This window comes from Gambusia affinis, linkage group LG01 (assembly GCF_019740435.1).
Source record: "Gambusia affinis linkage group LG01, SWU_Gaff_1.0, whole genome shotgun sequence".
Taxonomy (NCBI): Eukaryota; Metazoa; Chordata; class Actinopteri; order Cyprinodontiformes; family Poeciliidae; genus Gambusia; species Gambusia affinis.
The window spans coordinates 32,609,964-32,634,718 of NC_057868.1; the positions used below are offsets into that span (position 1 = coordinate 32,609,964).

At 40.6% G+C, this 24,755-nt stretch overlaps 1 protein-coding gene across 2 annotated transcripts; it reads left to right on the top strand.

Annotated features, from left to right (window-relative positions):
- col2a1a (collagen, type II, alpha 1a) lies at window positions 1–24,184 on the top strand. Of its 2 annotated transcripts, XM_044130470.1 has the most exons (54): window positions 1–291; window positions 1,551–1,757; window positions 2,733–2,749; window positions 2,866–2,898; window positions 3,423–3,455; window positions 3,582–3,635; window positions 3,927–4,028; window positions 4,462–4,539; window positions 5,090–5,134; window positions 5,248–5,301; window positions 5,590–5,643; window positions 5,989–6,042; window positions 6,154–6,207; window positions 6,297–6,350; window positions 6,432–6,476; window positions 6,571–6,624; window positions 6,738–6,782; window positions 6,890–6,943; window positions 7,260–7,358; window positions 7,467–7,511; window positions 7,630–7,728; window positions 7,819–7,872; window positions 7,955–8,062; window positions 8,150–8,203; window positions 8,337–8,435; window positions 8,555–8,608; window positions 9,406–9,504; window positions 9,618–9,671; window positions 9,750–9,803; window positions 9,891–9,944; window positions 10,066–10,119; window positions 10,585–10,629; window positions 10,753–10,851; window positions 12,320–12,427; window positions 12,583–12,636; window positions 12,746–12,799; window positions 12,888–12,941; window positions 14,768–14,821; window positions 14,908–15,015; window positions 15,175–15,228; window positions 16,691–16,744; window positions 16,841–17,002; window positions 17,181–17,288; window positions 18,124–18,231; window positions 18,333–18,386; window positions 19,261–19,368; window positions 19,467–19,520; window positions 19,634–19,741; window positions 19,833–19,886; window positions 20,378–20,485; window positions 20,570–20,858; window positions 22,240–22,427; window positions 22,512–22,754; window positions 22,842–24,184. In XM_044130470.1, the coding sequence occupies exons 1-54, from the start codon at window positions 198–200 to the stop codon at window positions 22,986–22,988; spliced, it is 4,473 nt and encodes a 1,490-aa protein (XP_043986405.1). In that variant the 5' UTR covers window positions 1–197; the 3' UTR covers window positions 22,989–24,184. The 2 variants fall into 2 exon arrangements, with proteins under 2 accessions (XP_043986405.1, XP_043986413.1); XM_044130478.1 differs by lacking the exon at window positions 1,551–1,757 and having other exon boundaries at window positions 2–291.
- The last annotated feature ends 571 nt before the right edge of the window (window positions 24,185–24,755 follow it).

Genomic DNA, 24,755 nt, shown 5'->3' on the forward strand with positions numbered 1-24,755 from the left:
GTGCTTGCCCTGACGAGCTGGGTGCAGAGTACCAGCTGGGGCCCCGCTTTGGATTCCACTTAGTTTCTGGAAGGTTTGACTGCATGGTGCCATAAGTCTCTGGGAACCCCCACCTAACACACCACCTGACTGAAAAGCCCGGTCTCCGCCGTCCCTCTCACTTCTCACCCGAGCTCCTGCATGTCTAATATTTAGACATGTTCAGCTTTGTGGACTCAAGGACTGTTCTGCTACTTGTAGCATCTCAAGTTGTTTTACTATCCGTGGTCAGATGTCAGGAAGAAGATGACCGTAAGTCACTTAAAAAAAAATTTATTTATTTTTTTTTGTTGAATTTTTACTTTATGAATTGAGAAGAATTTTAATTTTGTATTGGCGTTTTCAAATGGATTTGTTAGGTTATTTTGCCAAAAGGCCTTCAAAATGTCTCGCTAGGACAGGCTGTTCATCTGTTAAAGATAAAGGTGTCAAGATTCATCTGTGTCAGATGATTTGTTCTCACCTGTCACACCTTCCTGCTGTGTGTGATGCTCTGAGACTCTATAAAAGTATTTAAATGCTTTTGTAACATTAAATAGAGCTTCAAACATGAAGAGATGAAGTCAGACACAGCTTGACCTCAGATGTCAAGGCTTAAAGTGTTGCAGAAACAGAGCAAACTGAAGAACAGTGTTTGCAACAAGGGGTCAGAGGCAATAATACATGTAAGGGATTTATTTTTTATTTTTTTTTGCAAATTAGAGGTGTACTGTGTTTCCTTGCTGTATCACTGCATTTATTTAAAAGTGTATCTATTGGTCAGTTATGGGTTTTCTTGGCATGTCGTTAAAACGTTGAAGGTTATACACCCATTCCTGTGGTGCATACATAAAACAAATCACCTATTCTTACTTTACCATGTGTGTTTACACTGGCGCTTTACATGGCAACGGTACCCAGACGGAGAAATGTAGAAGGAGCCTCTGTTTATTCACAGCACCAGCCTGTCAATTGGGCCCAGTATCCCCATAAGAGAGGCTCATTCATACAGGCAGTGGAGCAGGTTAAATACACTCAGCCTGCTCTGTGAAATACCTCAGCTCACTCTGCAGACACAACCGTTTGCTGTAGTTTGTGTTGACATTCTGTGTATTGCAGCTATAAATTTTCTCTTGAGGTGATAATGTGTTGCATATTTCTATCCAATCATCTAAATGAACATTTGTGACTCTCAGCTAATTATTTATAGCTGGAAAATCATAGCAATTATCATTTAAAAACTCTGTATTTATGCAAATTAAAGAATCATGGTTGGTTATAAATTTCTTGTAAAAGAGCTGAGATGTTATGTTTTGATACAAAATGACTTCTTTATGCCCCTCCTTTGTACTCATTAACCCCTCCCACTTCCTCACTTTCCCCCTTTGAACCTTCATCCTCACTTTCTTCTCCTAATCCAACATGATCTTTCTCTACCAACTCATCCCACTGTGTACATCTCTTCTTCTCTCCGTGTGTAACTTTTCACTGCTGTCCCTCCCCTGACATCCGCCCCCTGCTGGCCACCACAGAGGAGGCAGGTGGCTGCATCCAGGACGCCCGGCTGTATAATGATAAGGATGTGTGGAAGCCAGAGCCGTGCCGCATCTGTGTGTGTGACAGCGGAGCGGTTCTGTGCGATGAGATAATCTGCGAGGAGATCAAAGAGTGTGCCAACCCTATCATCCCATCTGGAGAATGCTGCCCCATCTGCCCCGCTGATGCCGCTGCCCCCATTGGTTGTAATTTATTTATTACACACCTATAAATAAATTACTCTCCTTGCTTGCATTTAAAGCCGTCTCAAGCTGAGACTTTTGACTCGGGAGCACACGTTGGAGCCATTTTCTGATTTCTGATGAGGTCAGAGGAAGTCACTGATTACAGTTTTTTTTTTGTCACTTTCGCTCCGATTGCTCCATGTTTTGCTCCCTATTCCAAAGTCAATCTCTGCATGTGATTTATGGAGACAAGATGAGCAACATTATCATGATTTAATCACTTCCTTTAAAAGTTGTGATTTAGATTGGAGGATGTGCTGCCTGTTGTCTCCACCTGAATATTCTCTACTGCTCAGTTTTCCACAAATCAAAATCTGCCATTTATCTGAAGCAATAATTACTAATTTTATTCCATCAAACTATTTCCAAAGCTCTGTTCAAGCCAGACTATACATGAAGTTGAACTAGAAATCTCATGTTAGATGGCTTCTTATAAATGTATTGGCACCACTGAAAATCCACTGATATGTAGCCAAGCATGGTTTAAATTGTTTAAGTTGAAACTAAATTCAGAACATGCCTCAAAATATATTTAGCGACATGTTCGCAACAGATTGTGTAAACTTTGTAAAAGCAAGAAATACATTTTGGTTTTGCTCAATTTTCAAATTGTTAGCAATGCCAAATAGGTACACAAAACGTGTATTTGCAGCTGTATTTAGTATCAATTACACATTACTTATGCTTACAGTTTGCATTAATAGTTAGAATTAACGCTGTGCTCTTGGCTCGCTTCTGCTGCTTCCTTTGCCTCTTTGATTTGATCTAGAATGGGTTTGGTGAGCGGTATTTGATCTCTGCAGCATGCAGGTCTCCATTTCTCAGGAATCATGGACTGGATTCCAAATAAATCCAGTGTTTGAAATGTTTTTGCTTAAAGATTTCACTTTTAATGGTGTTTTTCTTCCTTTTCTGTCATCAATCCACCTGCAGAGGCGTTTGGTGCTAAGGTGAGACAGCGAGCAAAACTAAAACTACTGACATTTGAGTAGAAAAAGTTACGACCGGACTCAGGATTGCAGTTTTGCTTATTGTGTGTGAGAACTTTGTGCTTTTTGTTCATCAGGGCCAGAAGGGAGAACCAGGAGAGATTGCAGATGTAAGTAAAGCTCCTCATCTCGTGTTTTAAATATCACATGATTATTGCACTGCACTTATTCTTATTTAACAAATTTATTTAAAGAGTTTTAAGACATTTTATTGAATTTGTGAACACTTTTTAACATCTATTGCTCCTTTTCTTTAAGGCTTTTTTATAATGCTGATTCCTCCTCATAACCAAACTATCTGTACTGTCTCCTGCCATATAAAATTAGGAAAAACCCAGCATTCCGGCTGCATAATGAACCCTGTAAAATCCTTTTAGTTCTTCCCGGCAGCTTTTCTTCAAGTTCACGTCAGGTGACAAAATTCAGCCCAATTAGAGGTCAAAGAAGGTGATGGTGTAGAGGAGGGAAAAAAAAATCATCTTGTCAAATGAAATGAAAGTCAGATTATGTTTTGGGTCTGTGTTTGTCCACCTCCTGCTAAGCTGGAATGCTCTGTGGTGCAGAATGTCTCTGAATGTGAGAAAAGGAAAACATCTACTGAAACCTGACAAAAGATATTTATATGTTTGTCCAGGTCGTAGGACCTAGAGGACCACCAGGCCCCATGGTGATTATTTGTCCTTCTTTTCACTTCATTCCTCGCACCAAATAATGACCATGCAGTACAAGATGATTCATTTTACTTTGAATTGGAATATTAAAGAAATATTAAACATGCTCTGTTGTTCTGCAGGGCCCCCCAGGTGAGCAGGGAACGCGTGGAGAAGCTGGCGCAAAGGGCGACAAGGTAAACAAACGGAAACTATATTCCCACAAAACAAAGTTGTTTTGACTGTAGCAGACTGGAAGCTTTAAGATTTATTGGACTTTTAGCCTTGCCATAAACAGGTTGTTGAATACTGAAAATTAAAACATAATCTTAAGCTAATTGAACTGGGTTCTAACCAAAGTCACAATGTAAAGAAAGAAATGAGAGATTATGGAAACAATTCCTCATAAACTCCTCAAATGAGGGTTTACTAAAGGCCTTGGTTAGTCAACAGAAACTTAATGGAAAAACAACTTTCTTTTTCCTCAGGGAAATCCTGGACCAAGAGGACGAGATGGCGAACCTGGCACACCTGGAAACCCTGGACCCGCCGGCCCACCTGGACCACCTGGCCCACCAGGGCTGGGAGGGGTAAGTATGAGGAAACCAACATCTGCATGTCAGATTTCAGCTCAAATAACACAGCATCACTTCTCTGATGCACAACAGACAAACTTTAGAGCTGCACTGAGAAACGTCACAGAAGAAACAGAGTAAACGAGTAAATTGGGGATTCTTAGCTGTGTTTATCATTCTTCATCTCTTGTTTAAAGTCAGGCCAGGACACAGGAAAAACAAAGCATGGAGATTTCTTAAAGTGTTTTCAGGAATGTAGTTGGGTTGACAGAGCAACACAAACTCTTTCTAAAACAGCAGAAAGGAAAATCACAGCAGATAAATCAATAGTTTATGTGAAGATTTTATCAAGCACATCTAGGTTCATTATAATAGACTAAACCACTGCCTTTGAACCAATGAGTTTAAATAAACTGTTTCCATCTTTGTGTGTTTTCTGTTTTTGCAGAACTTTGCTGCTCAGATGTCTGCAGGCTTTGATGAAAAGGCTGGAGGTGCTCAGATGGGTGTGATGCAAGGACCAATGGTAAGCAGGAACCTTCATGAAGTTTTAATTTGATCAACATATAAAAAGAAAAAACGCGGTGAAACCCAGACCAATTAAAGCTCTTCAAAGATGGAGGCAGCACTGCCGCCTGGTGGGCCGTTAATTTATCTGTGTTCAATATCATCACCTTCCTAAAATAATGGATTATTATTTATTTATTTATTTATTTATTTTTGTTAAATCACATATTTTTGTTGTTATTGTTGTTGCCAAAATCCCTTTTGACTAAAAATAACTGAGGCCATTATTTTAGGAAAGTGACAATATCGTAGTTTTAGGAATACATTTGTACATGAATTGTGCATAAATACACATGAATGAATTATAATGTAAAACGCCACATAACTGGATTTTACAAAAAGGCTTTTAAACCTTGAGAGTATTTATTTAAATTCTCTTTACCGTTTGAAATACTTTATTTTATGCCTTGAATTATCATAAATTGAATTAGATTTCATAATCTTTTCACAAAATGCAAAGTAGCTTTGATTGTGGCTTCACAGTGTTTGTGTATTGTGTGTCCACATAGGGTCCCATGGGTCCCCGTGGCCCCCCTGGACCTAGCGGAGCTCCTGTAAGTTTATTTATACTTTAATCTACTTTATTCTAATCCTTTTAATATTAAATGTCATATATGTGGTTGGTAAACACATATGCTGATTGTTTGTTTTGTGTTTACACCAACAGGGGCCTCAGGGTTTCCAAGGAGCACCTGGAGAGACTGGAGAGCCCGGTTCAGCTGTAAGATCTCACATTAATCCCAGATTATAATCTGGATGCTGGAAAAAGTGATTTCAGTGATTTGAGGACGAAGATGAACAATTTTCATAAACACATTGTAGCTTTACTGTGTTTATGAAATAAAATCCATCTCAAAAGTGTTTCTATTCTCAGTCTAATAAGATCTTTTCTCACTTATTGGGATTTATAAAACAGCGTTATGTCACAAAATGATTATACATGTTCATCATGTGACACACATACACCATGACAGTAAATCATGTTTAGTCTTCATTTGGTTTCTGACAGGGACCGATTGGACCTCGTGGACCACCTGGGCCATCTGGAAAACCAGGAAGTGACGTAAGTCTCAACATGTCATCTACACCTGAAATATGTTGTTCACTGAACTTCTCACACAAAATCAGGCCTATGCAGCCAAATTAAATGCTTAAAAAGTTAAACCTTGTTATTATTTAAAATACAAACAAAATGATAACTATTTCAGCTTCTGACCTAAATCTTAAACTGATGTAGAAATTTTGACAGATCTTGTGAATAAACACTCTTTACCAGCAGAGGGCAGTGTTTCTCTCTGAACAGTGCCAGTACAGAGATCGTTAATCACGCAGCAACCTCCCACTACAGCGTTTTCATGTGCACCTGCATATATTTTAGAAAATAATGAACTTATTTCTGCTTTGTTAGGGTGATCCTGGAAAACCTGGGAAACCCGGTGAGCGCGGACCTGCAGGGCCTCAGGTGAGAGAATATCATTCCTAAATGAATGTTTAATTTGTCCCAAAACTAACTTCATCACTACCAAAGCAGAAGAAATTCATGGATAAAAATGTCCTGTTTATATTTTTTTAGGGAGCTCGTGGATTCCCTGGGACACCTGGACTTCCTGGAATCAAAGGACACAGAGTGAGGATTATAACCTTCACTGACTGGTAGAAATGGGTCGGTTCGGTCAGGTTTAGCTTCTGATGCTGTGACATCCTGCTTCCCTGTAGGGTCACCCCGGTCTGGATGGAGCAAAGGGAGAGACTGGTGCTGCTGGAGCCAAGGTATAATCAATCAAAAATAAAATACTTTCTTTTCTTTTTTTTCTGTTTTTCCTCTTAAATTTTTTTCATCCGTCTTTTCAGGGTGAGGCTGGTGCTGCTGGGGAAAGCGGCAGCAATGGACCTATGGTGAGCCTTTTTATAGCACAGATTTAAACTGTAGTTATGTGAGAAGTAAGAGTTTTAAATAAAATGCCCTGGTCACTTATCTCCTGTGCCGTAGGGCCCTCGGGGTCTACCTGGTGAGAGGGGACGTCCTGGTGCTTCTGGAGCTGCAGTGAGTAACTCACTCTTATTTAGGCAAATCTGACATTTGTAGTAATTTTTATGAAAAAAAAAACCCTTAATTTTGATATTCAACAATGACTCTCCCAACTTTGCTCTCTTCAGGGAGCCCGTGGAAACGATGGCTTGCCTGGTCCAGCTGGTCCCCCGGTGTGTGTCGTTGCTCCGTATCTGAATCACCCACTATATTATCTTCATTATAGCAACCAGAAAGTTGAACTATGAGATCTAACGTAAATATTTTTGTGAATTTTTAGGGCCCAGTTGGTCCTGCTGGAGCTCCCGGTTTCCCGGGATCCCCAGGCTCCAAGGTTTGTCCTGATGACGAATATTTACCATTTATGAACCTAATATTTGATGTCTTATCTGTTTATCTGAAAATAGATCCCATATTTTTAATGAACTTGTCTGTTTTTGTAATGTCATGTTTTACAGACTGTTAGACAAAGCATCTAACTTATTTCACACACAATTTAATTGTTATAAAACACTGTTTTGTGTAAAACACAGCAGATTCAGTGTTCAGTAGAGTCAGCGGGTGGAGCAAATTTTGCATTCAGTTGGTAAAGGAGTGAAAAGTGAGTTAGTTTTTCCAATAAAAGTCAAAAATCTGTTGTTTCCTGTCAGGGTGAAGCGGGTCCTACTGGCGCTCGTGGAGCTGAAGGAGCACAAGGACCCCGCGGAGAGGCCGGCACACCAGGATCACCTGGACCAGCTGGGGCGGGGGTTAGTTTGTCAGGACTATATTATGTCATGGTTCTTTTTATCAACATCCCATCAGTAGGCATCAGTGTTAATATGTTATAATTTATTGCTTCTTGTTGGTGTCTGCAGGGTAACCCCGGCACTGATGGTATTCCTGGGGCTAAAGGTTCTGCTGTAAGTCCATTTTATTACTCAAATGTTTAGTAATTACTCCCTAATAATCAGTTTCAGTAACACTTAATTTTTTTTTTCCCCTTCACTTTGAAATCTCACTGCGTCTTTCTCCATGAAGGGGGCTCCTGGTATTGCTGGCGCACCTGGCTTCCCCGGCCCCCGAGGTCCACCTGGACCACAGGGAGCAACTGGACCTCTTGGGCCCAAAGGACAATCTGTAAGCCATCTACAGAAGACCAGAAACCAAATAAATGTTTTCTGTGGTTTAATTTTTACCCAGTCGTTTGTGTTTGTTTTTTCTATTTAGGGAGATCCTGGTCTTCCAGGACTGAAGGGTGAATCTGGACCAAAAGGAGAACTGGTAAGTTGCTCCATTTTGACCGACAAGAGATTTCAGGTGATGTGAATAGATGAAGTGTGAACTAAACATCCTGGTACTTTAGGGCCCTGCTGGGCCTCAAGGGGCTCCTGGCCCTGCTGGAGAAGAAGGGAAGCGGGGCGCGAGGGGAGAGCCGGGAACTGCTGGGCCAAACGGACCTCCAGGAGAAAGAGTAAGGAGCCAATAAGAGGATGTCACCATCAATAGATTATCTACTAGAAGATGCACACATGCTAATCTGATTTGTGATTCCTTGCAGGGAGCTCCGGGTAACCGTGGTTTCCCAGGTCAGGATGGTCTTGCTGGTGCAAAGGTTGGTCCTACCTAAATGAATCTCAATCAGAATGAATTTTACCACTTTGAGTGTCAAATCAAAACTTGGTATTTCTTCTGCATGATGACTGTAGTAAAGTTGATTGGTGTTAAACTTATTGCTCCGCCTTCAGGGAGCTCCTGGTGACCGTGGCGTCCCTGGTGCTGCTGGGCCAAAAGGTGCCACTGGAGACCCCGGACGTACAGGCGAGGCCGGCCTCCCAGGAGCCAGAGTGAGTTTTACATCATTAAACATGACCAAACCTGAACACGTTAGGTTTGGTTTGCTTTATGATACTTTCATTTGGTTCATTGTTTCTTACAATCTCAAACATTAATGTTCTTCTCTTAGGGTCTTACTGGTCGTCCTGGAGATGCTGGGCCGCAGGGCAAAGTTGGAGCTTCTGTGAGTAAAATATTCAAAGCATTAGATACAATCTACAACATAAAAATCAAAGCCTTTTTGTTTTAAATTTCACAAAGTACAATAATCACTGCAGGTTTGCTGATAAAGAATTTTAATGCATCTTTTAATCAGAATAATGATTTTAAAATAACCTTCGCCAAACAATAATAATATAATATTCCTGCAACAGTCCGCTTGTATTCGGATAATGGAGTAATATTAGAGCTGGACAATAAACCAATAACAATATATATCGCAATAGGCATGAGATCGATACATCAATACATTCTATTCAACATATAGAATATTCACTGACCTCCTATCCAGAACAGAAGGGCATTCTGGGAATTGTAGGCAGAGGAAAGGCTTTAGCCTTTTAACCTCTCACAGCCAGCTTAGTAATGCTGGTGGAATCTACTTACTTACTCACTCACTCACTTTTGATTGCCGAGCAACAATCTGTTGGGTAGCAAGCAGTTTCAAGATCCACCCACCGCCCCTAACTTTGGTTACCTAGCAACAAGCTGCTGAGTAACTGGTGCGGCAGTAGTTTCAGGTTTTGCCTCGTAACTGCTTAAAAATTAAAAAAACGGCGAGGAATAAAAAGTTCACGCCGCCAGTTTGGCAACATTTCAGATGTTTAAAACAAAAAACGAATCAATAATTATCAATATTTACTGATCAGAAATGCGTACATCGTGGTACATTTTTCAGCCATATTGTAGTGTGTAATGTGATGTTATTGCAGGCCTCAGGAGTGGCTGTTCATCTGACCTGTTTCTTGTTGCCGTTAACAGGGCGCTCCAGGTGAGGACGGGCGACCCGGTCCACCTGGTCCCCAGGGAGCACGCGGACAGCCCGGAGTCATGGGATTCCCTGGACCAAAAGGAGCAAATGTTCGTAGCTGAAGGATCTGATTACAGCACACGCAGAAATTTTAATAAGTGCAGATGATGAAACTCTTCCATGTTTGTGTACCAAGTAATTAAAGTAATTTTCTCTTTACTAGGGTGAACCTGGAAAACCAGGAGAGAAGGGACTCGTTGGTCGACCTGGTCAGAGAGTGAGTAGTACTAAAACCTAAAATACTTTACCCTTTTTACCCAAAATTATAAACAATAAAATTCATCTCTCTGAACAGGGACTACCTGGAAAAGATGGTGAGACTGGTCCTTCTGGACCTTCTGGACCTGCTGTGAGTATTTCAGTATTTCAACATCATTTTGACATAGATTCTGACATTCAGATTGACTGACTATTATGTTTGAATATATTAATTTAGGGGCCTGTTGGAGAGAGAGGAGAGCAAGGACAGCCTGGACCTCCTGGCTTCCAGGTGGGTTCATATTTCCATAAACCTGCTTCATCACTAAGTCTACTGTAAAACATTACCCTATAAGTTTTTTGTTTTTTCAGTGTAATATGATTTCACTCGTTTCTTTTCCCCTGTCGAACAGGGTCTGCCTGGCCCAACTGGTTCCCCAGGAGAAGGCGGAAAACCTGGAGATCAGGTGAGATATAATAATTACAGACTGATTTTTTTTTTTTTTTTGCATCTGTTGGTTTATTGTTTTTCAGCTTATGTCAGAAACGCTGGCAAAAGAGCTTAAAATGTAGATGACAAACTAAACTTAACCTAATTGTAATTACTTTGTCCTTTTTTTAATCATGAAGACATATATCCTTCATGACATTAAACTTAATCATTTATAGAAATTGCAGATATTTTCCACCACTGATCCAAAATGACAATCATTGAAAAATTACATATTTTCAGTCAAATCTTATATCTGTAACTACAAAAAACAGAATAGAATAGAACAGTCCTTTATTAATCCCACAGTAACAAAGATAAATGTTTTATTTTCTCTATATAGGGGCAAGGATGATGTTATAATGTGAAAACTACCCAGTATTTGTATTAGTTGGTGTAGATAAATCATGAAACATGAAAAGTTTATGCTTGTAATTCACAGGGTGTTCCTGGAGAGGGTGGAGCTCCTGGTGCGGTTGGACCCAGAGTGAGTGACCAATCGTCAGGGTTGTCAGAGCAAAGCAAGCTGCTTTCATACCTGAAGGCGTTTACTTTGTTTTTTATAGTTAGCAGTTTTTTGTTTAAGTTGTTAGTTGTCCATCTTGAACAGGGTGAGCGTGGTTTCCCTGGTGAGCGCGGTGGCGCCGGGCCTCAGGGTCTTCAAGGACCGCGCGGACTTCCTGGAACACCAGGAAGTGACGGACCCAAGGTCAGCAGCTGATTTCTACATGAACTTAAATAATTGTTTGGCTAAATCTCTCAAAAACTAACAGCGCTCTAAAGAGAAGTGAAAAATTACAAGCCTCCAAAAAAAATATAGTCTAACAATTCAGATTTATAGTAAATAAAACCCGTTTGTGGTCGTATCTGTTCAGAAACATTCATTTAGCTTTGGCAGAGCTAAATTAGCTTAGCCGTGTAGCGACAGTGTGAGCTAATTCAAGCTAACTGACTCTTAACTGGTAAAAAAAAAGAGTCCCTATCCCCCATACAGATTCCTTCTGTTTTTGCTTTTTTGTCACACTTAAATATTTTTTTCTGATCAAACTAACTGTCAGACCTGCTATCCAAACCAAACTGGGTCTAATTTCCCCCCAAACCACATATAAATAAATGTTAGCTGCTCAGTTTTACTAGTCACCACCACTGATTATTGTCAGACCGCTAAAATCAAGAAATGACTTGAGTAGAAATTGGGGGACAACATGATGTAGACTAAATAATCTTAAAAAGCAACATATCATCCCTGAGTCTTGAAAAATGTGAAAATTTCTGTTAGTTGCAAAGGTTGCAAAGCAACTTCTAAGTTTTTAGGAGTTCAGAAAACAACACAAACACTACAGCCCATCACACAACCTGTGGAAGGTTTGTGTCCATTTTGATCTGAAAAAAACCCGGAAAAATAGCCTCACACCAGTCAAACATGGTGGTGGTTGCCACTATGTAGCTTTTACTTAGCAAATTTTGCAAAGAAGAGCAGGAAAAATTTCCTCCACAAGGATGTAAAAGACTGACTGCCAACGTACTTTTTGCCCCCTAATGAATGAAAACGTTAAATCGCGTTATCTTTGACATTTAATTGAATGAGAATACTGTCAGTTCTATTAACTCTGAGACAACAGATCAAGAAAATTCACCTTCAAAAATTAAGTAATTAAATCTACAGTCAAAACTAATGAAAATTCAGAGTTTTCCATTTTTGTTGTTTTTAGATTAACACAAAAATTAGCTTTGGTCAATTGCTTAGCCCAAATAATTGATGTAAAGGCAGTAAGAAGATACTGCAGGAGCAACACAACATCTGAGGTGTTGGTACATTTGGCTAATTTTAGAGAAAGCTAACTTTTTAGCTTAGCTTTGTTGCAACTTTTTAAGCTAAGCTAAAGGACTCAGACTGTTGTTCATAAACTCTTGTTCATGTTTTTAGTATAAATCTATAAAGAAAAGTTTAGTGTCAACAAATATTTTGCACTTCAATATTTAATGCTTAGGGAAATAATAGTGTAATGCCTGTTCTTGAATGCTTGTAATGAATAAAATATATGCATGATGTTTTCCTCTTAACTGCTGAATTAAAGCAACATCTAAGTTATTGTAAGCTGGAAGGGGAACAGGATCAACTATTTTGAGAATAATTATACCATATGGTTGATTTCATACTCACCTTGTTTTGTCAGGGAGCAATTGGACCAGCTGGAGCTCTTGGAGCTCAAGGACCCCCGGGTCTGCAGGGTATGCCTGGAGAGAGAGGAGCTGGAGGGATCCCAGGAGCCAAGGGAGACAGAGTAAGAAACTTAAATTGGTGTTTCAAACTTAAACTAAACCGATTATTTAACAAGTAAAGGCGTAGTATGTGTTTATAATAGATTGTAGTTGTACTGCAGTAAGAAAAACAAACAAACAAAAAGAATATGTTCAGTTTCTGTGTATTTTTTGACAGGGTGATAATGGACAGAAGGGGCCTGAAGGCGCTCCTGGAAAAGACGGTGGTAGAGTAAGTTCAAAATATATGCTTAAATTCATGACAGCGTTTAAAACTGGCTTTATAAATCGATTTAGCATATCTCTTCTTACATATTCACCAATGGTCTTCTCTTGTGTAGGGTTTGACTGGTCCCATTGGTCCTCCTGGCCCATCTGGACCCAACGGTGCCAAGGTAAGAATCACAGTAGAATTTAAATTGAAATCTAGATCCTACTTAGGTGTTTATTTTTAACTTTACCCATGTTTCCTTCTTGTTTTAGGGTGAGACTGGACCAACTGGTCCTTCTGGTGCTCCTGGGGTTCGTGGTGCTCCTGTAAGTACTTCCATGACAAACAGAAACATAACATGTGGTTCTTCTTTGACCAGTTGTTTGTTGTCTCGTTGGTCAATGTCATCCTGAAATACCCATCCATGACTTATCGTTACTGTTTTATTTAAGGGAAGGTTATTGTCCAAGATGTTATGGTTCTTGGCCCCTCAATGCACTGAAGTTACCTCATGCGCTCAATAAAGCAAAGTAGTACCAGAGCACCATGTTTTCAGCTCATTGTTTGACAATCTGGATGATCTTCTCCAGCTCTTACTAAATATTCCCTTTCTCCAAACACTGAAGTTTCAAACCGACACCAAAGTCCTCCATTTTGGTCTGATCTGACTACAGCGGGGAAGTAAAACTGATTTTCATCTGGGGCCACATCATCATGACAGCAGAATCAATTAATAAAAGCAACTAATAACTAAAATATTCCAACTTTCTCTGCATTCACTTAGTCTTTCTTAAAATTAAATAATACCTAACATTGAAGTAATTTGGAACAAAACAAATAAAAACAGATTTTATTTGACTGATTAAATAATACTTAAGCGTACTTTTATCAGGAAGTTCAATCTGGACTGTCATAACATCTACAGGGCCACAGAAATAGTTACAGCGGGCCAAATTTAGCCCGCGGGCCTTTAGTTTAACTCAGGTAGACTATAGTATCCTCCATAAAAGCTTTCTGTAAACCAGTTTGATGTTCACTGGCAAACCTTACATGAGGCATCAATAGCAGAGGGTTGGAAGATTTTACTCTGTTACAGCCTAATGCTATGCTAGCCATTAGCATAGCAGTTTATTATAGCTTAATGCTATGCTAATGGATATTGCTAGTGGCGCTCTTGGTGACTGTCGTCCCAACTGACCTCTGATTGAATGAATGATTCATCGATTGATTGATTTATTCATTGATTGGCCTAAAGACACATTAATAAACGGTGGGAGGTGTATTTCTTGCTTTTTTGTATAGGAGGGTTTGTCAAACTCATTTTCATTTTGGGCCAAATCAAAAATCTGAATGTTCTTAAAGGGCCGGTTGTGCCAGTTAAACTGTCATTAAACAGTTGTTTGTTTCAGCATTCATTAATTGTTTCTGAAATTTAAATAATATTGATCTTCTTTTCAGACTGATCAGTCCATCCTGGATTTCTTGATTGTTTTTGTGGTTTTTTTGCAATGAAAATCACAGATTTTGTGACACCAATGTAGTAATATTTGTAAGCAATTCGTACAATATTCGCGCTATAGTATGACGTTAAATGTGACTTTTTATTAATCGCTGTATAAATCACGGCCTATAACTTGACATCAAGTAAGGCTGAAGCAGATTCATTTAAACCCAAAGTTTCTGGACAATTTTGAGAGAAATTTGCAGTAAAAATCTGAAACAAATGTTGGAATCTGTTGATTTTGTGAGTTTTGCACATTTGTGAAAAACTGGAGAGACTTACTGATGTAATTTGGAGTTTGAGGGCCACATTTAAAGGTACAGCAGGCCCTGAGTTTGTCACGTGTTGTAGAAGATGAAATATTTCATTCAAAGACATACATATACATTTTTCACTTTTATGGGTTTTTGTTTGTTATTCTGTCCACATTGCATCCAAACATAACAGCAATAAAAATAGAGGCAGTTTGTTTCTTTTTAAGGGCTGAAACTTACGGCCTGTTTTTTCTGATCTTTGTTATGAGTGTTTTCCTCACTGAGAACACCAAGCTTTGTTATTTCATCGCAGGGAAGTCCTGATTGACTTGTGTCAGTCTTCCTCTCTGCTTCAACAGTCGGTATTGACAAACCTGTCTGTTCTCCATTTCTGCAGGGTGACCGCGGTGAGATTGGTCCTCCTGGGCCTGCGGGCTTCGCTGGACCTCCTGTGAGTAAATAAAAGACGATTTTTTTTCTGCTAATTAAAATCGTAGCAGTGACATTGTGCTAATGGCTGCTCTAAATGACATTCAGGGTGCAGATGGTCAGCCAGGTGCTAAGGGAGAACTCGGTGAGCCCGGACAGAAAGGAGAGGCTGGTTCTTCTGGACCACAGGGACCCTCCGGAGCTCCTGGACCTGTGGTGAGTATATGGCCCAAAAATAAAGTCCTGGAACCAGAAGCTCTGTGTCTTATACCCATTTTATGTCAGGAATGTAAACACAGCAGAATATAGAAGAGATATTTTTATTTTACTGTAGAGTTACCAACAACATGAGTGATTGCTGCTGCTGTTTTTTAGGGACCTACTGGCGTCTCTGGACCTAAGGGAGCACGCGGTGCCCAGGGAGCTCCTGTGAGTAACTTCTATTCATCTATTCAGCTCTGAATCATCTGATTTTGTCACTTTAGTCTTAGTTTCAAAACATCTGGTCAGATGCTAGCAACTCTGTTAGTTAACAAATTACCAACAATATTGAGGTTTTTATGGATTATTTTACTGGTTCATCACATAACATTAAATGTCTCACATTGCTTTTGAGACTCACATCAGGCAAAGTCATCTACAGCTGGTACATTTGTCTATAAATGGATTCCAGCCTTCATTAATTATAGAAACAGAACTACAATCAGCTCTGGCAGCATGAAAAACCTTTTCCACTGTAGACACTTTAACTATTCAAAGAAGAAAAAGCAGTGAAGTCAGCCTTAATAATGCTGCACCAAAAACAGGACTCTGAATCTGCAAAACTTTGATGCGATCCCACCATTGTTTGGTTTATTTTTCAATTATTTCAGAAAACCGTCAACGTTTTCAGATGTCATCAGTAAGAAAATGTCTATTCTGTTAAACTCTAACATGGTTTGATTGTGTTATACGGGGTTGTTGTATGAAAATTACATAATCAAAACACCAGAAGAAAAAGATTTATAACTGTAGTGACGATTTAACAAATTTAAGGAGTGTAAAGGGGAAATGTCCTGCATGGTTTATGTTTGTTTCAATGTTTAGTGATTGGCTAATCTTATCGGTTTTGGATTTTTATTTGTCTGATTAAATATACAAAAAAGACCTGGTAATCGAAAGATCATTTACAGGTTTGTCAGTAGGGCAAGGCAAACAAAAGAACATTGCTAATCAGGCTAGATGATCATAGGGCGCTGTTTACAAGAATATCAAGAAAAGTTGAGTGGAAGGAAAAAGTGTGGTATTAAAACTGTGAAAAACCAACAGCCTCCTTAAGAGGATTGTGAAGCAAAGCCAGTTTAAGAGTTTGTGGGACATTCAGAGGGTGTTTACTGGTGGTGGAATCAGACACAGACACAAACACATTCAGGATGTCTGAACCACTCCTGAACGAGAGATTATCTTACCTGCTCTGAGAAAAAAACTAACTGGACTGTTGCTCAGAGGTTCAAAGTCTGGAGGAAGAGTGGAGAGGAGCAGAATCCAAGTTACTTTGCAACGATTTATAGACGTGTGTTATCTGTTGTTGTTTTATCCAAAATCAGTTCAAATGTCAAACACAAAATTTTAGGGAATTTCATGAACATACTTTTCAGTAGGTTGAAAATTCTGGGTTCAAATATTTATTTTAATTGAGCTTATGTAATATTCTAGTTTTACAGAGAAACAGAATGTTGCGTTTTCATGATAAGTTTATTAAGTTTACAAGTAAAATGGCTTTTTGATCCAATTTCACAGCTTAGCCATGTGCTTCTCATTTCTTTAAAATATTTCCAACTTTGTATCTTTAGGTAAAACATTAAAAAGCAGCAAAAGCCTTTTTACAACAAAGTTTTCTTCTCTCTGACAGGGAGCGACTGGTTTCCCTGGTGCTGCTGGCAGAGTTGGACCGCCTGGTCCCAATGTGAGTACTTTAACTTTAGCAAAGAAGATAAAATCAAAAGTTTTAAAATATTTTGGATGACTTTACCTTCTGAAATTCTCCGCCCGTCCATCACAGGGTAACCCTGGCAGTGCCGGTCCTGCTGGTCCCGCTGGTAAGGACGGTCCGAAAGGTGTTCGCGGTGACGCCGGTCCTCCAGGACGGCCAGGAGACGCTGGGATTCGTGGACCAGCTGGACCTCCAGGAGAGAAAGGAGAGCCTGGAAAGGATGGAGATCGTGTGAGTTAGAGATTTTTGCCCCATAAAGACCCAGAGTTATCTGTGACTGAGCCGATGCTGAGCGAGAACCGTCTGTAACAATCACCAGCTAATTTAGCGGCATATTTACCAACTGATTTATCCAGCTGTGGCTTAACAAGACCATTTGATGACCAAGGGATCTCTGTTTCCTCCGTAGGGAGCTGATGGCCCTTCAGGTCCGCAGGGTTTGGCTGGAGGTCGTGGTATTGTTGGGTTGCCTGGTCAGCGCGGTGAGAGAGGTTTCCCTGGGCTCCCTGGACCTTCTGTAAGAGTCTTGGTCCAGATGATTTTTACCTACATATGATCAGTGTGAAACCCTCAGTTCATCAGATGAACTCTAAAACACTTTTTAGAACGTTTTCACAAATAGACCTTTGGTATTTTAAAATAGAGGTTCCCAATTTTTCCATAACATGGAAGAGGATCAACCTCTGGCATGAAACCCACAGAAAATGCTACAAAATATGTACAGAAGCATAAACTTTTTTTTTTTTTTATGCACTATTCCATAATTACTACACTCATTGTGCATAAATGCTGCCTCATACCTTCTGATTTTAAATGGCCATGAGTTCTGTGATTATTATCAAATTCTATATTATCACTTTATTACCAGATAATACACATTTCAACACAATCCCCACTTGATTCTAAGAAAATATGTAATATTTCATATTCATCACATTAGATGTTATTTTATTCGTACAGTCTTTATGCTTTTTTTGCAGCAGAATCCTCTTCAGCTCTACTGAACGGTTCTTTTGGTCTTTTTCTTGTCAGAAACATTTCCAATCAGAGACTAATCATCAGAAATAAGACTTAAATAAATTATCTTAGCTTATATCTTATTAAAAAAAGATTGAAAATCAGAAAACAAAAATGGTAATGAAAAAAATTAAGATAAAAAATTCATAGGTTTCAATTTTATTTTTATTTTTTGTATGTTTTTCCCTCATCTTCTCTCTCCCACAGCGCCCTCTAGTGGCCCTCACTATAAAAAACTGCTCTTAAACGTGCTTCTGAATAATTCACTGGAATTCAAATTCTTTTTTAAAAGGAGTTGTGTTGTATTTCTTAATGAGTGTGTCCTCTGTGTTTAGGGAGAGCCTGGTAAACAGGGAGCATCTGGTGGTGCTGGTGACCGAGGACCGCCTGGACCCGTTGGGCCTCCTGGACTCACTGGACCTGCTGGAGAGCCAGGCAGAGAGGTCCGACCTAAACAATGACAACAAAACAATTATACTTACAGCTCAGCAACCTATTACTACGGGATTTTCCGTAGCGTGAAAAAGATGTCGTTATTTTCTAGGGTACTCCTGGATCAGATGGACCTCCTGGTAGAGACGGAGCTGCTGGAGTCAAGGTGAGGACTTTTGGCTGCAGGTACAGTGAGAAAAGAAAGCATTGAATATGTGAACGTGACAGTAAATACACACCGTGTATTAGTGGAGGCCCATGTAATCCACAAAAATGCTATATGCTGTGGTGGACTGGTGACCCGTCCAAGATGGAACCCATATCTCACCCAATTGCTGCTGGGAGACAAGCATCAGTGTATCTCACTGGGATTTTGTCCGAATCTTCCTTACAAACTCTTCAGACCTTAAAGGTTCAGTGGGTCTTTTCTATGCAATCTGTTCTTGGGTTCTTTCTAGATTTTGGATTCAATGTAAATAATTGGTTGGAGCATTCTAGACCAACAGAGACCCTCAACACATGTGTGTTTGGAACTACTGTCTACTAATCCCAGTCATCTTTGTTTGACAACTCTTGTGAGGAGCATCTGGTTCTATCTGGTTTATGGTGAAATTCCCATTTTCACGCGACGGTTCTAATGGTGCTTATACTCAATGAAGCATTCAGAAAATTTGAAAAGATGTGAGTTACCAATACCAAGAGAATGTTTGGCAACAATAATTGCACTTTCTTGGTGTCCTACCTTGATAACGAGGTTCTAAAAACTGACAAGTTTCAATGATTATCTTGGCTTTTTTACTTTTTAGCTGCTTATATTGTTCAAGTTATCAACACTTATTTTAATACTTCTATTTGGGTCGTTACTGATGTCTGATGAGAATTTCACATCATTATACATCTATTTGCTGTGAAGATGATTGCTGTGTTCAGTTCTTATTTAAAACTAGCCTGCTAATTTATATTTGATTTAAATCAAGCAGATGTGAAATATGTTGCATAACTTTTATTCTGCTGCATCATAACTTCGTATTGTCCTCTAGGGAGAGCGAGGTAACACTGGTCCTGCAGGCGCTCCTGGAGCTCCAGGCGCCCCTGGGGCTCCCGGGCCAGTTGGACCCCTCGGCAAACAGGGAGACAGAGGAGAGGCTGTAAGTAACGCTGCACTGTTAATGCCACAGAAATCTAACCTAGAATCAGATAATATTTAACATGAACCTGACAAAGTATCTTGAATCATTATTTCCAGGGCGCTCAAGGACCTGCAGGACCTCCAGGACTGGCTGGCGCTAGAGGAATTGCTGTAAGTATTGCTAACACATAACTGAGATATCGGTGTTGGTATCATTTTTTATTCATTTTAAAGAGCTACCCGTGTAGATTTAAATTTCACCAGTTGGCAAAACTTTACTCCAGGGACCCCAAGGACCACGTGGAGATAAGGGGGAGGCGGGTGAGTCTGGAGAGAGAGGTCAGAAGGGTCACCGTGGCTTCACCGGTCTGCAGGGTCTTCCTGGACCTCCAGTAAGAAATCTAAAGGACTTTCCCTACTGTGTCAGTTTTCATCCGCAACTTCACTTCCTCCATTAAACTGCGGCTGTCCTTGTTCTGACAGGGTCCTGCTGGAGATGCCGGGTCTGCTGGACCTGCTGGACCAAGCGGCGCTAAGGTGAGGGCGCAGAAAATAAGGGTGGAAAAGTCAATAAAAACCTTTCTGGGCCGCAGATATGCAATGGTAGTAAAGTGTGTGGCAGGTTAGTCTTTTTGTAAGTCTCCAATTAAAAGATGAAGATGAAAAGCGGAAAGGATGCATTGATAAGATTTGTAGCCGAGGCGTTTTATAATTACTGTGTAAGAAACGTGGCAGACAGGCAGCAAGGATCTTGATTTGTGGAAAAAACTCATTCCAAGATTGGAAGATGGATTTTAGTGACTAACACAGATTAGCTAAGAAGTGCACGATAACCGCATGACAAGAAAACCAACAGACAGATTATCTTCACTGATATTAGGGAAAGCATGAGAAGTTAAAAACTATTCTTTTGAAGTTCTTATCAGATTCAGACTGCAAGGTGGAGCTAAGACACCAAATGAAGTTTAACTCTTTAGATCAGCCAGTTCCAAGCTAACTTTCTCTTTGATTGACACTTGGTTCTGTAGGGACCCCCTGGTCCGCTTGGACCTGCTGGCAAAGACGGATCTAATGGACAGCCTGGTCCCATTGGACCCCCCGGACCTCGAGGACGCTCTGGAGAAACTGGTCCTGCTGTATGTACTGTAGAAGCAACATTTACAATACTACAGTACTTCTCTTTCCATAAGGTCACATTTCCTGTTTCTGCCATCTTTCAGGGTCCTCCTGGGAACCCTGGGCCACCTGGTCCTCCTGGCCCACCAGGTCCAGGCATTGACATCTCCGCCTTCGCTGGCCTAGGCCAGACTGAGAAGTCTCCTGATCCTCTCAGGTACATGAGGGCTGACGAGGCCTCCAGCTCCCTCAGGCAGCATGACATTGAGGTCGATTCCACAATCAAGTCCCTCAACACCCAGATTGAGAACTTGCGCAGCCCTGACGGCACCCAGAAGAACCCGGCTCGCTCTTGCAGTGACCTAAAGCTGTGCCACCCTGAGTGGAAGAGCGGTAAGTGGATCAAACATTAATGTTTCTGAATAACAAATATTTTAGGACGATAAACAGTAAAATCAATATATTTTTACAAAACCTGCACAAAAATAAATTATTATATACAATTCTTTCCAAAAGCATTCATAACCCACAATATTTTACAACAAGCTGCCATGTATTTTGTAACTTAGAAAGTAAATGATAACTGGTTTACAAGTATTTTTCTAAATACAGAACAGAAATGTGTAGCATTCATTTGTATTAACCTCCCTTTGGTTTGATGCCTCTTAAAGTAGTGCTAAACACTTTGCACATTTTTGTACAGCTTCTCAAACCAGCCCAAACATTTTTTATTTATTTTTTTAATCAACCAGAAGTTTTTTTCCCCAATAAAGTTTATGTTGGTGTCCGGAAAATGTGCCATTTCAAAGACCTCTGGAATGTAACACCACAAATTAGCAGGCACTGCCCCTCCCTAAGCAACCCCAGTGAAGCCCAGCTGTTACCTAGCAACCTCAGTGGAGCTTTGGACGTCACCTAGCAATCCAGGTGCACAATGCAGCCCAAAGTGACACAATTCCAATCTTTTTGTCAAATCGTTTTGGGGTTTTTTTTGGCGTGACCATTCACACTTCCATTCACACGTCTCCAGTGTGAACTGCAGACGACCTGAAAGTGTCCCGCATGCGCAGTAGAGGGCCCAATTGTGTCACACATAGAGAGCGTTCTCAGTGCTTTGCCAAACGATATAAGAAGAGGAAGAAGTGTTTGCCGAAGCAAACATGGATGCTAACGGTGGAGCTTAGCTTACGATTTTAAAGTTGTTGTCCGACCGGAGCAAGAATATTCCTCATTATAGTTTGCCATTGTTGTTGTTTTTCTTCCTCCTGGGTGTGTCAGGGAGCAAAATAGTGACATTTGTCAACCTGGATGTTAGGTCACATTTGAATCAGATACGTATCGGATACCCAAGTGGCCTGGGTCGCATTCGAACAAAATTCAACCAGTGTTGTTCAGACTGTCATGAAAAGATCAGATACAGGTCGCATTATGTCAAAACAAATTGGAATCGGGTCACTTCAGGCTGCAGTGTGAACGCTGCTTTAGTCACCCACTCATTTAAATCAGGTGTGTAGCAGCACGAGAACCTAAAACATGCAGGGCAGTGGTCCTTGAGGACCAGGGTTAATAAACACTTGTTTAGATCAAAGAACACTCAAGGATTAGTGTGGTCCAGTCAAAGTGATATGAATATTTTACCAGTGCCCATACCTAGCCTGGGATACAGGCTAATGGTAAAGGCAGGATTCCCATCTAAAATATTTAACCAAATCTTTCATTTAAACACCAGGCTTTTCCTCCTATTGACCACACTACTTTACTTTCATCTCCTTAGGTGACTATTGGGTGGATCCTAACCTCGGAAGCACAGCCGACGCAATCAAGGTCTTCTGTAACATGGAGACAGGAGAGACCTGCGTCTACCCAAGCATCACAAAAGTACCAAAGAAGAACTGGTGGACCAGCAAGAGCAAGGACCGCAAACACATCTGGTTCGGAGAGACGATGAATGGCGGCTTCCACGTAAGAACGCAAAAACTGCAATGTTATTTTCCCCCAGCAGATTCAGAAGAGAATGCTAACCTGCTACTTGGTTTTGGCCCACAGTTCAGCTATGCTCAGGACGGTCCTGCTGCCAGCGCTGCCAACGTCCAGCTGACCTTCTTGAGGCTTCTGTCCACTGAAGCGTCCCAGAACTTTACTTATCACTGCAAGAACAGCATTGCCTACATGGATCAGGCCTCAGGAAACCTGAAGAAGGCGTTGCTACTGCAGGGCTCCAACGACGTGGAGATCCGCGCCGAGGGCAACAGTCGCTTCACGTACAGCGTGTTGGAAGATGGCTGCAAGGTAGGCGCGCAACTAAATATGATTGAATAGTATCTCTGATGGTATTTTAATTCTAAAGTTGCAAATGTCTCTTTTGTCACTGAACAGAGACACACAGGCCGGTGGGGCAAGACTGTCTTTGAGTACAAAACACAGAAAACCTCCCGTCTGCCAATCGTAGACATTGCTCCAATGGACATTGGAGGAGCAGATCAAGAATTCGGAGTGGATATAGGCGCCGTCTGCTTCTTGTAAATTGGAGTATCACAACGCCCCCCCAAAAATAATAATAAAAAAAACCTGACCATGAAAATATTCCACACACTTCCACAATAAAGGAGACTGGAAAATAACAAAAAAAGAGAGAAATGTAATACTTTTTTTTTTTCCTCACAACAAAGTGCTCTCCTAGTTGTACTTCCTGGATGTGAGCACTGAAGGGCACCGGCAATATCTGTACAACTCAGCAGCATTTTGTGTCAGCCCCACTTCCTGAGATCCAGTCATGTTTCCCATGCCCAGCCGTTGACTGAAATGAGTCCGAGCCAGGAAGGAGGAAGAAGTGGGACCAAGAAGCCAAACTATGGAGAACAGAAACATGACTCGATGTCACTTATTTATTGTCTAATCCAAGTGGGCAGAGTTGGGATAGGACGGGATGGGCTCACTTTTGTAAGTAGCAGAAGCCTCCCCGATCCCCCCTACAGAACAGCTGCGCAACCTCTGTCCCAGTCCTACGCCGCCTCCCTCCTCGTTTCCCTCCCGACACATAAATACGGCATTTTAAAATCAGTGTAAACCAAGCGCAAATTCGCTTTATTAAATTTTATTCTCAGCTAGTTAAATTTACCCTGCTACTCCAGAGCAGTACATCGTGAGCAGAAAACTTTACTGTGTATAATAAATATTTGGTTCTAATGTTGTAAAAGTCTGTGTTTATAAACAACCAGATGGTTTTATAGATATATATATTTCCACGTAACGTGTACATGTGTCTATATGCACACCAATACTTTTTTGGAGAGTAAGGTGCCATTCTGGTTGTATGTTTTCAAGTCCTGCACCCCCCTACCTTCCGGTCAGAAGAAGGTCCCACTCTCGTCCCCACCCCCCCAAAAAAAAAAAGAAAAAAAAAAGAAAGAAAGAAAGATTGACTTTATAGAACTACAAGGGAAAATATTTCTCAAATTTCTCATGTAGTCGCCCAGATTCCTAAAAGCTACCTCACGGTTTTAAAAAGAAAACAAATGAAAATGTCGAGTTGCGATCTGAGCTAACCGAAACGGTTAGCTTTCATAAGACCCGACGGCCATCTTTGTTTTGGGTTGCTCTTTTCTCTGAAGGTGCTACGAGTTCCCCGCCGCTCCCTCCAACCTTCCCCGACCCCATCCCGTCCACACACCCCTTTTATTGATTCCCACTAGCCTCACAGCACACACTCACACTCCACCCTGGAAGGAGGCTCGCAGGTCTCCCCGTGGACGCCCACAGCCTAACCTGGGACTCCGAGGACAGTCGCTCACAAACAACCAGGGTGGGTTGTCTCTATGTGTGTGAGGGCATGTATATTTTTTTCTCTTGAATAAATTTTATTGTCTTTGTTTTGTTACACCGCTAATTAATGTAAATTGGAAAATAAAAGAAAAACCAAATTCAGAATAAATGTGATTTTTTTTTTACTTGAGTTTTGAATAAAAAGAGAAATGGTGCGGCGATGTTTCTTCTAAGAGAATCCTTCATGTGTGCTTATTTGCCCTGGGTAACTCCACATCAGATACTCTGTAAGGTGTGAAAGGCTGTAAAGTGTGTGTGTTTACTTGAAGAATCTAACAAGAAGGAATCAAAGTGCTGTAATTATTGTCCGTGATTCAGGGCCAGACAGAACTTGCCCTGAATCACGGACTTAGTTTTCATTGAAGAACAGCTGTGCAACACAAAACTGCATTACTACTTCTGATTGTGGCCAACTTTGTCCTTACTGCAAGTTGAAAATAGATTATCAAGATATATAGTTTAATATTC